We start from the raw sequence: 15,164 nt of genomic DNA, 5'->3' as shown, positions 1-15,164 counted from the left end.
TCAAAAATGAAATTAACCATACTATGTAGTATATTAGGGAAATATAGGAAATTTATTCCTACCAAATTTGAATTTTATTATTCCCAAATTTTCTATTTCCATGAATCGGTTCTTATCAGAATTTTATATGGACAATGAGGAACAATGGACCTTTTTCTTATTTGTTTTAGTTGTTTCTTCCCTTTTGATTGTTCAAAGAGTTATTAAGTGGATATGCACTTTCTATAGGAAAAATCATAGACATGGTGGTTATCCAAGATGTTGTTTTTTAAAAATATATTTTAGTTACATTAAATTATTTTCTGTTAATTGTCTTAAAAATAATAATTGAAATTGAAATTTCTTTGAAAAAATATTTGAAAATACAAAAATAAAGTTGAAAACATTTTAAGTTTCTAAATGGATTTTAAAAAACATTATAAAATTGTTTTGAAAATTATTTTTCGAAAGCTTTTTTAAAAACTATTTTTGAAAATTTTCCTAAACATATATTAAGGGTCTGTTTGATAATTATTTTTTAAAATAATTTTGAAAAATAGTTTTTGAGAACAATTTTTTGAAAATTGTTTAGAATAAAAATCTGTTTGGAAACTTAAAATGTTTTTATTATGTTTTTAATATTTTTAAAAATAAAATTTATATGAGATGTTTTTTTTTTATTATTATACATGTTTATATAATTATTTCTTAAAATAACATTTAAAAATAAGTGAAAAAACAGAAAAATAAAAAATAAAAATATCATCTAAAAAACATTATTTTCTATTACTAAAAATAGAAAATAGAAAACTAGTTTTGATTGTCAAATATGTTCCTAATATTTTTTTGTTTTGGAGAAAAAAAAATTATTATAAAAAACAGTTTCTAAACAAACCTTAAAGATTTTGTTTGGATTCACTCTTTATTTTTTTTATTTTAAAAAATAAAAACTTTTGCACAAAAAAATAATAATCTTTTGTAGGAAAACATGTGACTTACTTTACATTTTAAAAAATTATTTTGAAAACTTATAAAATTTGAGATAGTGAAAAATTTTGTTCATATCCTAATCCTTTTTGTAAAGTCATTGGGGTTTCAATGTGAGTATAGTAAAAATTCTTATATTTTATATTATGTAAAACTAAAACTATTTTATGCTTTTAAATAATATTAAATGTCACAAAGATTTTACATTTTTTTAAAATATTAAATATTAAATATTTCTTTTAAAAATAATTTTATTTTAATTTCTGTTAATTTCACAAATCAAATAATAAAATGGTATAAATATTATTATGGAAAAATTTGAAAAAATGAAAAAAAAAATTACAAATATTGTTTGGTGACTTCTCTTCTACAGTGAGTGCAGTCTGATCCAGCTTCTGCAATGAGGGGAAGATTGCCAAACCCTAGGAGTCTTACCAATGTCACCAGACATACCCTAATATCATCCTCTTCCTTCTCCACTTCCTCCGGCCGGGGAGGGGGCCGGGGCCGCGGCCTCGGCGGAGCTTCCCCCTTCGATTTCGCTTCCGGCGCCCCAGAAAAACCCGAACCCACCGCTGATCCCAACTCTGAGTCATCTGAATCGCCATTTCCATTGGGACTCGGCCATGGCCGTGGAAAACCGCCCTCCCAACCTTCTGCTCCAACCCTACCTCCATTTTCCTCTTTCGCGTCCACTGGCATTGGGCGTGGTCGTGGGCGGCTCACCGCTCACCCAACTGACTCAGCTCCTCAACAGTCCCCTGATTTTGCACCCAAAAAGCCTATCTTTTTCAGCAAAGAAGATGCCGCAGATTCGGCACCAAAACCCCAATCTCAACTCGGTACAACCCCGCCGGAAGAAAACAATCTTCCGGTGAGCATACTTTCGGCGCTATCTGGTGGTGCTGGGCGTGGACAGCCACTGAAGCAAACACCAGCGCCGCCCAAAGAAGAGAACCGGCACCTCCGGCAGCCGCGGCAGCCGGTCTTCAGGTCGCCGCAGCAGCCGGTCGCTGGGCCGCCGCAGCCAAGATTGAGCCGGGAAGAGGCGGTGAAGAAGGCGGTGGGGATTTTGTCGCGCGGTGGTGATGGCGGTGGCGGTGGCGATGGCGATGGCGATGAAGGCGGAAGAGGAAGAGGTTTCAGAGGGAGAGGTCGTGGGCGGGGCAGAGGGGCACAGGGTTGGATGGGAAGAGGGAGAGGGAGAGGGAGAGGGAGAATGGGTGATCGGAGAGGTCGTGGAGGTGATGCCCAGGATGACTACGGGGCTGGGCTCTACCTTGGAGACAATGCTGATGCTGAGAAATTGAGTAATAAGATTGGGTTGGAGAATATGAGTAAATTGGATGAAGCATTTGAAGAGATGAGTGGTAGAGTGTTGCCTTCACCAATTGAGGATGCTTATTTGGATGCTCTCCATACCAATTGTTCGGTAAAGTTCTGAACGTTGATGAATAGTTTTTGTGGGGCTTAATGAGTTAGTGCAACTGACCTATCTTTTGTTTTGGATTGCAGATAGAGTTTGAGCCTGAGTACTTGATGGAGGAGTTCGGTACTAATCCGGATATCGATGAGAATCCCCCTATTCCTCTGCGGGATGCCCTCGAGAAGATGAAGCCGTTCCTGATGCAGTATGAGGGAATTCAGAGTCAAGAAGAGTGGGAGGTAATCTACTCTTGCCCTAATGTCCTATGAACATTACCTCATTGCATTTCTTATTTTCATTTTTGATAAGTTTATGATTTGAGATTTTGTTGACTCTCAGTGGGTCATTTATCATCTTCTCTGCCTCCACTTAACTCAACTTGATAAATGATGGGAGAAGGATGTCACCTCTTCTGCCTTCCAATCTTGGAATCCCTTCTGAGTCCTGGACTTCACAGTACCCATCCATCTCTTTCCAAACTGAATCATCCACCACCCTTGCTTCTTTGTTACTTGTAAGTCCAAACTAGTTTGGAAAACTCAAATTTGAAGGTCTTCCTGCTCCATTTGCCATGCCAAAATAACACCTATTACTCTTTCTAGGGCCCCTACTACTACAGCTTCAAGGGTTTTTTCTCTCAATGTTAAAATAACACCTATTACTCAACCTCTACTTTATTGCAGATATGTTTGGAAGACTCACCCATCTCAGCATTTCCTTCTAGTCCTCTTCCACAGTCACACCCCACAAGGACCTGTAACCCCAGCTAAGCACCAACTGTACTTTCCCTCCCTACACTTTCTAGCCACTTCCCTCCATCACCATGTGTCTCTCGATGGCAAATTTCCAAAGCCTTTTTTTTTTTTTAAAAAAAAAAAAAAAGAGGCAAATTTTATCAATTTTTTTTTTGATAAATAAAGACAATAATATTAAACGGGAAGAGGAAACACCAAACTAGTGCCCTCTAGATATACAGGGAGTATCCAAAAGCAATCCAAAGACTCGAAACCAAGGGAGGAGGAAATAGACAACAACTCCTACCCTTACTTAGAGCCTAGTCACTCAAAAAAAGTAACAAGAGAAGAAGGGCTCAAAACTATAAACACCCTAACCCAAAACCAAATATTACATACAAAAGAATATTTCAACCTTTGGAGCGAAAACACCTCATTCCCAAAAGCCAACAAATTTCTTTCCTTCCAGACTGACCAAAATATACATAAGGGGGTCATTTGCCACGCCTTTTTACGGGTTTTCCCCACAAACGCTCCATGCCACCCAATGAGACTTTCCTTAACTGAACCAGAGAGAACCCAAACCACACCAAAAAGGGAGAAAAGAAGATTCCACAATGCCCATGTCTTCACAATGAAGTAAAGGCAAATTTTATCAATTATGAACAAAGATGCTATACACCAAGGCAAACAAACAGGTCATATACAAAGGGTATCAAAAACCCAATACGTCACCTATTTATTGGCAGGATTGGCAAATTTCTACAGCCATTTTGCAAGTGATGTTCTATTTTTGTCCTTTACTTTCCTAATACTTCACCCTCCCGCTTCTTTCAACAAATGCAGCACCTTCTAGCTACCTAAATGAATCTTCTTTTATCCCAAGCCTACCAATAAAAGACTCCTTTATAACTTCTCAAACCTCTTCCTCAATGAGCCTGTAGTGTCTCTAACCTCTACTTGTTTGAACCTGGATGGGGCTTTAAAATCTAACCCATTTTGTACTTTCTTCTGTTTTACAAGGTTCTTATAAAGCTCGATCAACAAATTTCCAAATTATATAGTTTGTAACATATGTCCTTTCTTTTCCCATTTGTTTCACATCCAGAGAAAGTGATTTACACACACACATACATATCCTTTTGGAGAATTTAGTTGGGAACTAGTTGGAACTTTTAATATACTGGTAGTTAGAAATAGCCTGTTTACGGGAACCATAATTAAAAGTCAAAAAGCTTTTTTTTTAACTATCCAATCCATTGAAATAATTTAGTAAACATTTTGTCTAACATCTAGTCTTCATTGTTTGCAAACATATTGCATGTCTTTGTTCTTTTTTGTCTCAGTGTTTAAGCGCTACACTGCTACCAAAGTATTTTCTGCCAAAGTCACACTGGTTATGGCCGCTGCACAAACAGCTAGCAATTTCACCCTTGCCTTATTAACATCTTTCTCAATTGGCTCGATCTCCCAACTTTCCTTCTGCATAAACATTCCCTTCATCAAAATAAGTTGTATATTGTTAAGCTTCAGTCTTGTAAACATGTTTTGAAAAAGGATTAATCATGGCCTACTACTGATCTTAGAATAGATTGGTGAACTAATTGTAACCATGATTATCATTCCTACTGAAAGAAAATGAGTTTAGGCAATCCTTGTACCTGTGATTTTGAAGTATTGGAAGTTCGATCATATATTTTATAAACTTTGAAAGAATTAAGATGAATTGTAAGTAAGAAGGGGAAATAATATAACTCCATAGTGTGTGTCTTCGAAAATGTTGAGGGCGAAGTGTTTCATCACACTTCCCACAGACTACAGGTGCTTCCAGCTAGCATGGGAAGATCCATAGCAGATCAGGTGACTACCTTAGAAAGGGTAAAAAAATATATATATATATATTTGAAATGATAATCATGCATTTGATTTTGTTGAAGGAATTTTCTTGTGCTGCTTAGAAATATCTGTGATAATTGTGTTTAATCTCTTTGCTTTTGCATCCACTTTGTAGTACATAGAAATACTTGAACCTTGAAAAACCTACTGGGAATTTTGGATATGTGACTTAGTAGTGCATGTCTTTGGAAGTTTAAGACATGTAGTGTGGTTCTAGAGCACTTCCCTCTCCCTATAGGCTTTTGTAGTAATCTTGAGAGACTGACATATTTAGGTGACTCTACCACGAGCAAAAGAAATTTTAAGAAGATAAATGTGCACATTTGATGTAAAGAAATTCTATTTGTTATTTTGCAGAATACTTGTTGGTTGTGATATTATTTTTTTCTCTTTCAGATTTGCATTTGTTTTCTGTTACATGGAAAAATTAAATTTTCTTGCACTATATGGTCTTCATGCTTCCAATGTTTAACCTTTGCACTCTTCTTTTCATTTTTCCTGTTTTACCAACATCATAATACCTCAAATTAGGTACCTGGATTCTTGAATATAATGTGGTTTGTGCTTGTAGCGTATGGTTTTTCATGCTTTATCCTCATTTATGTAGTTTTAGAATTAATTTGTTTATATGATGGCCTTTTCCACTTTACTAGGAAGTCATGAAGGAAACAATGGAAAAAGTTCCATATCTGAAAGAACTTGTAGATTACTACAGTGGACCTGATAGAGTAACTGCAAAGAAACAACAAGAAGAGTTAGAAAGAGTTGCAAAAACTCTACCAGAAACTGCACCTAATTCAGTGAAGCGGTTCACTGATCGTGCCATTCTTTCTCTCCAGGTTTTTACTTCTCCTCATTATTTTTTATTTTTTATATGCATAATGTGTATAGTGGAGTGTGCTTGAAGAATGGGAAAACAGATATACTGTCTCAAACTTGTCTCACTATGTTTGTCCAAAAGACTATGGTAGGTTCAGTTTCCATCCATACATTGTGTGCTATACATTTTGAGACCATATCTTCACAAATGGACTATGTTTAGTGGCAGACAAACAAAAGGCGGGTTCTATTTTTAGGTTATTGTGGTTATTAAATTTTTTTAATTCATTTTCATTCTTATCTTTTTTTATTCTTTTAAGGTCTTTTATTTGTTTTGTTTTCTATTGTGCTTGCACACACATGCATCTGTGGATGGGGGGGGGGGGGGATTTTTATATATGATAAACTAAATAGAATGGAGTATTTGTGCCAAAAATAGCTTCTCTCTTAGTATTCTTCTCTGAAATACAGGAAATAGGCATTGATTGTCTAAATGCAAAACAATCACATTTACAGAGTAGGAGAAAGTGATTAGTAAGCTGCCTGTTAGACTACCTAAAAATAGGGATAGGAAAGATGGTTGCCAATTACTTGCAGATCTATCTAGTTTGGCTGAGAAGTATTTCCCAATGACTAGATACCTTTTTTTTAAAAAAAGAAAGTATATCCTTACTTGAGACTCTCCGGTGTTTGTGTCCTAATATTTATTTAATTTTTTAATCAAATGGAATCATATTAGAGTAGTTATAGATGTTTGAGGGCCAAAATTCAACATTTTCCAATAAGTTATGTGTATTGATGCATTCATGAATTGTAAAAAGATTAATGTAAATATGTAATAACTGTTGTGTACACGAACAACAATACTCTAATAAGAAGTGACAACTCATATTATGTATTGAACTGAAAAAAGTGTAGCATTAAAATACCCTACATAGCAATATAGAATTTTATGCAAAGGAGATGGAGAATCGATTGACCACCTTTTTCTACATTGCCCATTCACCTTGGGGCTATAGCAGAAGCTCTTCAGTATAACAAGGATAGATTGGTCCGCTTAGAAGTATTGGAGATATGTTGATCATTTCATTTAGAGGATTAGGGACCTCAATCAGATGAAAGACTCTTTGGCAAATCGCTTGCCTGACCTTACTGTGGTTGGTGTGACAAGAGAGAAATGTTAGGATTCTTGAGGAAAAGCCGAGATCGGAATGAATGTTGTGGGATTTACTCCACTTCTACTCACTGTGGACCTTTTGTACTGTCGCTTTTGGAGGAGTTCCACTTAATGTTTTACAGCTCAGTTGGCTTTCAGTTTGTGATTCAAAAGGGTAGATAACAGTGAGAGGAGATGATTCCAGATGTTGAGTGGGGTTGTGTTTTTGGGGTTTGAGATAGTTGGTGGTTGACTTTGTGTACAGCTTTTGTTTAGTGGGGGAGTCTAGTTTCACTTCGATCAGGTTTTGTTTTTGTGGGAAGGATCTTTCATCCTTCTTTTGTACTTTATTATTATCAATATATATGGTTTCTGATAAAAAAGAATATATATAGCATATGTAGAAGCCTCTGGTGCTTCAATCCCCATTAGTGTCAATATTGATGAGCGGAAAACCAATTTTGGAAAACCAATCTTTTGTTATATCATACTCCTGTTTTAAGTCCTGGGAATGGGGGCTGGGAGGGTTTATCCTTCATTCATGCAGGGAGTGGTGACTTGGGCTCAGATGATGTAGTCAGGAGTTTGGAACATGAGAGGAATTTGTAAATTAAAACAAAACAACACTTGCACCTTTACCACTGACTGCTTTCCACCAGGGGAAAAAATAAAATAAAAAAGGTGTTTTTGAGATTAAACTTTGAAATCAAAACCAATCTTTGGGTCTGGCTTCTGTTCTTGTGTGAGCAAGTAGAACCTTGAAAGGAGCTCAATGGTTTGCTTTTACTTATAAATTAATTCTTTAGCAATAAGCTTAGGCTCATGTGATTTTTTCCAAAAATCAAAGCTTTTTATGATAATTTGATTAAAAAATATACCTTTCAAGTAATGTCTGGGTCAATGACTTTGGCAGAAACTTCAATTTCTAAGCCATCCCCCAAACAAAAATAAAATTGATTATAAGCTTTCAATAATGGAAGCTGTTCTAAAATTTCCAGTAAATGAAGGATGATATCTCATTCCCACTTCAAAGTGTTTCAGTTATCGTTCATTATCATCATGACTTTTAAATTAGAGCTACTTCAATAGATATGATAAACAAGAAAAGCATCAAATTCCTTTACATTAAACCCTATTGTATAAGAAAAAACAACAGGATCAAGGTAGCATCTGGTGGGACCCATTCAATTAAACAGTTGTACAAACAATCATACTAATTTAGGTTTTAATTATTCAATTTCTGCCAAACTCTTGGAATGGTGTTTTTTTTTTTTTAAATAAAATAAAATAAATTTTCCAAATAAATGATTGCTGATAACATATAGTTAAATTTATTTAACTAATCTGTTGTTTGTCTGACCCATCTACCATACAGAGTCCAATAGATGGTCGCAGTTCCCATCCTTATTATTTTGATGCTACAATACTTGATTTGATTGACTACCATTTAGCTTATTCATCATAGTTTAGTGAAAGGAGCCAAACCGACTTTCTTTTTTTCTTTGCAGACAGTGAACAGAAAATCCCTTAATCACTTTGTTGAACCATTTTACATGGAACCTGTGTTATCTATGATTGTGTGGTTTTTGATAGAAAAACTCGTATTTTTCAGTGTTAAGGCCCAAATAAATATTTTACTGAAAAAATATATGGGCCCATGTATCATGTACTTGTGACATGGGAATTTACCACGTGTTGGATATGGTTTATTTGCTTTGTTACATATGTGTGTGTATCTTAGAAATCATAGAAGGTGACAATTATGGAAGTGTACTTATTTGATTAAAATGCCACGAAGGAAACATTTATCATCTTTGCAAATTCTACTAATGCAGAGCAACCCCGGCTGGGGATTTGACAAGAAATGCCAGTTCATGGATAAGCTAGTGTGGGAGGTTTCACAGCATTACAAATAAACTCAATGAAAGCTCATTCATGACATGACAATGTTGCAGTGGAAGGTTTTGCAGCATCCTTGTCACCCAAGAGTCTGCTGTGACATGAACTCGTAAACATAGCTAGGTGTAAGACATGACCTGAAATGGATTTTGTTTCAGTTCTATAGTTTTAGAATTTTGCAGTGATTTTGCTCATGTAATAATTCTTTTGTAACAGTTGTGGTGCTGCATATCCCTAGAGGTTCTTTGATTTAGTATATGCAGTACACCATTGATGATGAACCCCATAAGTTTTTCAGAAAAGCAACATATGTTATTTTTGAGTTTTTGGAGTTTTAGGTTGAAGGTGATTGTTCCAGAATCTTGAGTGCTGTTCTTGTTTGTAGAGTAGAAATGCAGGAATTAGTACCATGCATTTGTCGCCTAGGGTTTAAGAAACACCTCACTCTTGTGATGTTCTTCAAAGGGTTTAAGCTTTTGCCATTGCTGCTGCTGCTGCTCCTCCTAAAAAGTTCAAAGAAGTGCCCAAATTTTGTTAATTTGAAGAAATAGTTGTCTTTTTCAAAAGAAGTTGCAGGTGGTCCATGCATGCCTATGGGAGATTTGGGAAAATGTAATTTAATTTTCTTTTTATTAGGCAATATCTATCTGTATGATGTCTTTGTTTTGAATTAGCTCTTAAAAGGGTTTCATTTATTCCATGGAGTTCAATCTCAAATCACTTTGAATACAAAAATCTAATAAAAGCTATGGTCAATGTCTTGAATCATCACTTTCAACGCTTTTGTGCTTTTGACAATTTGAACTCAACGGTAGGCCTAAAGCCATAAGAGTGCCACCATCGGTGGTGTTTAAAGGTTGGATGCAGATTGGACGGCCCACAAGGCTTTGACTCCCCCATATGGGCCTTTCTACTTTTGGGGAATCCACCAATTATTGGGGAAATGATGTACCCACTACAACAAGGATATGCATCGAAACACACTCCTTTTCAGCTTCTTTGGGGTTTTGAGTGGTCGTTGATTCTTTGAGATGCCTTATTGCGAATGCTAGGTCACTTCAAGCTTACCCAAAGTGCTTTCAATGTTATCCTCAATCCTACCATTTGAATGCTCATCATACTTTGAGCCCACATCAAAATGATTTTTTTATTTTTTTCACTTTTACTTCCTTTTGAAAATAATTATGATAATACTATTGATCTCAAGTTGTTGCAGGCTACTGCGGTTATACTTATGGGGCCATGAATAAGGTGGGTTACTCAGGCCCATTAAAGTTTCTTGAATGTTGGACCTTAAATGCTGACCCATAAAATTCGTTGTCACAATCCAACGGCTATGGCACCATCATTCACACGATCAAATGGATCAAAGATGGTACATGATCACACAACTAGAAATATAATTAAAAATATATTTTATTTATTATGTGGAATATACGGAAATATTCAAATTATTTTTAAGAATAATTTGGAAGCAGGTCATAGACTCGCTCATACACAAGCGACTGTACAAGTGGTTATACATACACTACACCCAAAACTCTCCAGTCTAGTGGATCCCACTCCCAAAATATGACGCTGTGGATGGCGTGAGCTCTCACGTGATCACCTCTACGTGAGCGCTGACGTGGCACCCTGGAAAAGGTGCTGGGGAGCAGTCCCCGAGGAGCGAAGGTGAAGGGACAGAAGCGGAATTTCAAAGGGCGGAGCATGTGGTCCCTTAATCATAGGCTGTGCGCTGTCAAATTGGGGATAGAGACACGTGGCAGCTATACAACTGGAGTGGTCCCACCTCAAACCGACACGAACTGTGATTTTGGCAACGTGCGAAGATGGCTTCGGTGGGTCCCAGTATGCGCAGGTTGCGTACGATAAGAAATATTAAAAATTTTAAATAAAATAAAATAAAACTCTACGTATCAAAATTATATTTAAAAAAATTAAAAACATTTTACATTTCTAAATAAATTTTCATTTTACAAAAATTAAAGAACAATTTTAAAAATTTATTCTTAAAAACCATTTATGAGAATTCTTTTTAAAAACAATTAATAAACATACCCTTTTATTTTAATTATTTTTACTTTTTATATATCATTTTTACACTGTTCGTATAATTAATTTTCATTTGTTTTTATGTATTATTTTCGCATTCTTTCTATAATTACTTCTACTTTGGTCCTAGTCTAAGAATACGCGTAAAACTTTCATTATATTTTGAATTTGGATATAAATAGGATAAAATTAAAAAAAAAATCCTTAAATAGTATCATTTTAAAATAAATACCAATATTTTGATTAAAGGAATTTTTATATATGTATCCATAATAAAGTAATAATATTTCACATAGATAAATAGAAAAATTCTAAGTTATGAGTTTTCGATAATGAAAAAAATGTGTTTTGACGTCGTATAAAAATAATTATAAAATAAGAATCATCAACAAATAATTCAAGTTTTATACCCTCATCGATAAAAGATAATACCTAAATGATTAAATTTATTATCTTTGACCAAAAAGTGCATAAAAATGTTAATTATTTTTAAATAATTATTTAAATTTTATATTTTATAATTTTTTTTCTTCATATTTTCTAGTTTTAAAGTAAATGCATTTCAAAATCATAAAATTTTATTAAACTTAGGGTGAATAAAATCTATACAAAGATACATAGATGGGCTAATAAAAAATTTAATTATCAAAAAATAAAATAAAATAAAATTATAATGCAATGTTAGGTTATGAATTAAATCATTAGGGGAATGATTTATAAATTAGATGAATAATTTGGGGGGCCAAATGAAATATGAAATAATTAAGAATGAAACATGGGGGGTATGAAAGTGACATGGGAACAAGTGGAATTATGAAAAGGGTTGGTGCCAAAACATTTAAATATCTGAATGGATACTCCATTTGCACTTTTGGTCGGTTCTTACTTCTTACTCTTTCAAATCTCAAAAGAGCAAACCCCCCCTCAACCCCAAAGGTCAATCATTCTCCTTCACATAATCCCTACTTAACACCTATCATTTTCTTTATAAATCAATCACACCCATGTTTTGCCCACGTGCCCATTTCTTATCCACATCACCCTCCCTTCCTTCTTTTTGGGTCTTCCTATATAAATATCAAATTATAAACTTTCCATTTTTACCCACGTTTTTTTTTTTTTGTTTTTTGTTTTTAAGGTACTAGTATAAAGGTCATTTGTTTAATTTGGCAATGCCATGTTGTCACAAACCAAGCACATATATAAAATTTTGATTAAATTAAAAATTATTTTTTAATAATTGTATTTGTATTAGATCTAGCTCATGTAACTCGTTTGATAAATATGTTGAGTACGAATTTGATAAAAATAATTGCTTAATATGATTTATTTAGTAGTCGTTTAGATTTTTTTTTTTGTTTGAAGAAAATAATAGTAATTTTTATTCAAAATACAACTTTATGGGATATCCTATTTTGACTGATATGAATCATTTCCCCGTCCAAGCCACAGACCATTCAAGCCATTAGGTCAACAATATTTATGGACCAAAATATCCGACTTTAAACTCAACAAATGATAAAGTCCGTTATTAGCATTTAAAGTAATAAAGGCGTATATGAAATGTTGTAGCATGATCAGGATAAATAGTCACCTAACATCGAAAACCAAGTATATATAAAAAAGCTTCCAAAATATACTATTGTCCTTATCTTCGAGACTTTAACTTAAGTTGCAAAGGAGTATGCGCAGACAAACCATCCAAATACACTTTATTATAAATATACTCGTTATTCACTTTGAGGAAGTTAGCTGAAAAATACATTGTTAGTTGGTACCGACAGTATTTAAACGATATTTTAATTATTTGATTGTTTGAATCACATGATGTTAATGAGGTTAAAAATAAAATAAACTTTTTAAGTGCATATTTGTCATAAATTTTATTTTAAAGTTTTTTTAATCATTAAATGTTTTCAACCTTTATAATTTTGTAAAATATAGATAAATTTATGAGTACTAATTAAGTTGTAAATAAATTACATCATAATTATGTCTACATAATAAATTACACGAGTTATAACTTGTAAATCATTCCATCATTATTATTTTGTATAATTAATTAAATGGACAAGTGGGCCAAATTTCTAAACTCAAATATCACCCATTTATTAACTCAATTATACATTTTAACAAGATTACGACACGATTGATAGTAACTAAAACATGTGGATGAATATTATCATATTTGTCACTTTGTTTTTAATATATAGTTTTTATTTTTCAAAGGTTCTACAAAACTAGAGCTTCCATACATGGTTGACAAAATACTTAGAAAAACCCAAAAATAAAGCTTATATTAAAATACATTTCATAATGCCATGTCATGGTTTTTCCCCTTTTCAAAATTCATTTGGCTGTCCTTTTCAACTACCAAATCTCATATTGAACTGTTTTGCTAGCCATGATCATGACCAATTGATAATGACATTCATGTTGTTACTCCATTTATAAATTTTAAATACAATGGCAGCCATTGGGTCAAATTTGTTGACCTCTTGAGGACACCCAATATGACCAGGGTTTTAGGGAATAGCGGGTGTCGGTCGATAAAAAAATATTTTAAAAGAAGTACATTTTTTATAAGTAAAATAATTATTTCCTAAAATATCATTTTATCCTATAATATTAAATAAAATTATAGAAAATATATATTTATTTTAATTTAATAAAATTATCTTAAAAATAAATATATTATAATTTTTTTATAATATAATATGAGATACAAATTATTTTTTAAAAAAATGATAAATAAAATTTTGTTAATTCCCTCTTTAATAATAATTTTATATGTTGTATTACATGAATACCCTTACCTTCTTGTCTTTTTTTCTTTTATAAATAAAATTGAATACATATTTTGTTGATTGACATCAACAATAAAATAAAAAAATTTTAAAATAAAAATTACAATAAAAACTAAAATAATTAAAAATTAAATACAATTAAAACAAAAAAAACTTGAAAATTTTAAAAATAAGTATTGAGTCCCATTATATTTTTAACTATTTTTTGAATATATATTTTCTATTGCTATGATTTATAAATAAAAGTAAATATTTTATTTGTATATTTTTAGTTTTAATTTTTTAAAATTTTTTGTTTTATTGATTTCAAATCAATTATCATGTTAAAAAAATTATCAATTAGTGTTATTAACCTAATAAGTAAAATATCATTGAAAATAATTATCTAATTTATGAAAAAATACATGTATTTTAAGATATTTTTAAATTAATGAAGATAAAATTGATTTATAAAAATTAAAATTCCATTTTCTATATATTTTTCAAATTAGTGAGTTAAAATTCATTTTTTTCCGATGATTTTAAGGTTTATTTATTTTGTATGTGCATAAATGATAAATCCTCAACACTAATTTAATACACAAAAATGTAAAAATAAATATGATTTTTTTATTCTTATTGTTATTTTTATAATGCTATTGAGCATAGTGTTTCTATACTAAATAAAAAAAAATGACCCCACATTACACTATGTAACAACTAACAACTATATGATAGTTGTTATAGGCCCTCTTCCAACTCCACATATATGTTAAAGAAAGACCAAGGTATTAAAGTCAATTTAAAAAAAAAAGGTGGGTGCTCTCAAAAAGGTGCCATGGACAAGGTAGAAAAATAATCACTAGGGTAGCCATGCCCTCTACAAATTTGAATGATTGGATTAATTTAAATTTCAAAATGGTTTGGTGCGATGCCAAGTTTCGTCAAATCATGTTATGACTAATTAATAAAATACCTGCACAAACGACAAAACAGATAACGAAAAATGTGATTCATGATTAATGTGTTAACATCAAAATTTTTATTGATTGTTCCTATTGTTTAATCGTACTTTGACTTAATAATTTATTTAAGTTTTTATTCAATTTACCAACAACCCCAATCCTTGAACTCCCTTGCATTTTTTAATTTTTTATTATTTTAATATTAATTAATTGTATGTTTACAATTAAAAATCAATTGTGATCATTAGAATTTATGGGTGGGGATCAAAATACTATTAACATTTTGAATATTTATTATTATTTTTATTTAATTCAAAATAAAAATAAAATATTATTTATTAAATCAATTATAATTACTAAGAAATTATATTATAAAAACTTATTGGGGTGGCACATCTTTCACACCATTCTTTCTATTCTATTATAATCCTCCAATTGCCGCCAAAGTTCAATAACGTTCAA

General features: G+C 32.4%; 1 protein-coding gene across 3 annotated transcripts; it reads left to right on the top strand.

Moving 5' to 3' along the window:
- Positions 1–1,327: 1,327 nt before the first annotated feature.
- Positions 1,328–9,400, top strand: LOC117916591 (translation initiation factor IF-2). Of its 3 annotated transcripts, none has more exons than XR_004651579.1 (4): positions 1,328–2,398; positions 2,482–2,631; positions 2,732–2,906; positions 3,076–3,255. XR_004651579.1 is itself a non-coding variant. In XM_034832704.1 (4 exons), exons 1-4 carry the CDS (start codon positions 1,367–1,369, stop codon positions 8,911–8,913), a joined length of 1,449 nt encoding a protein of 482 aa, XP_034688595.1. In that variant the 5' UTR covers positions 1,328–1,366; the 3' UTR covers positions 8,914–9,400. The 3 variants fall into 3 exon arrangements, 2 of the variants coding, with proteins under 2 accessions (XP_034688595.1, XP_034688596.1); XM_034832704.1 differs by lacking the exons at positions 2,732–2,906; positions 3,076–3,255 and adding exons at positions 5,676–5,861; positions 8,833–9,400; XM_034832705.1 differs by having other exon boundaries at positions 2,732–3,255.
- The last annotated feature ends 5,764 nt before the right edge of the window (positions 9,401–15,164 follow it).

This window comes from Vitis riparia, chromosome 6 (genome assembly GCF_004353265.1).
Source record: "Vitis riparia cultivar Riparia Gloire de Montpellier isolate 1030 chromosome 6, EGFV_Vit.rip_1.0, whole genome shotgun sequence".
NCBI classification, from domain to species: Eukaryota; Viridiplantae; Streptophyta; class Magnoliopsida; order Vitales; family Vitaceae; genus Vitis; species Vitis riparia.
The sequence above is the reverse complement of the archived record's forward strand: the minus strand, read 5'-3'. Positions and strand labels throughout refer to the sequence as shown.

What these genes read in the sequence shown, in the direction of transcription:
- LOC117916591 (XM_034832704.1), top strand. Translation starts at nt 1,367, where the DNA reads ATGAGGGGAAGATTGCCAAACCCTAGGAGTCTTACCAATGTCACCAGA. An exon ending in CTCTCCATACCAATTGTTCG is followed by an intron (nt 2,399 to 2,481) that starts GTAAAGTTCTGA and finishes TTTGGATTGCAG; the next exon opens with ATAGAGTTTGAGCCTGAGTA. An exon ending in AGAGTCAAGAAGAGTGGGAG is followed by an intron (nt 2,632 to 5,675) that starts GTAATCTACTCT and finishes CCACTTTACTAG; the next exon opens with GAAGTCATGAAGGAAACAAT.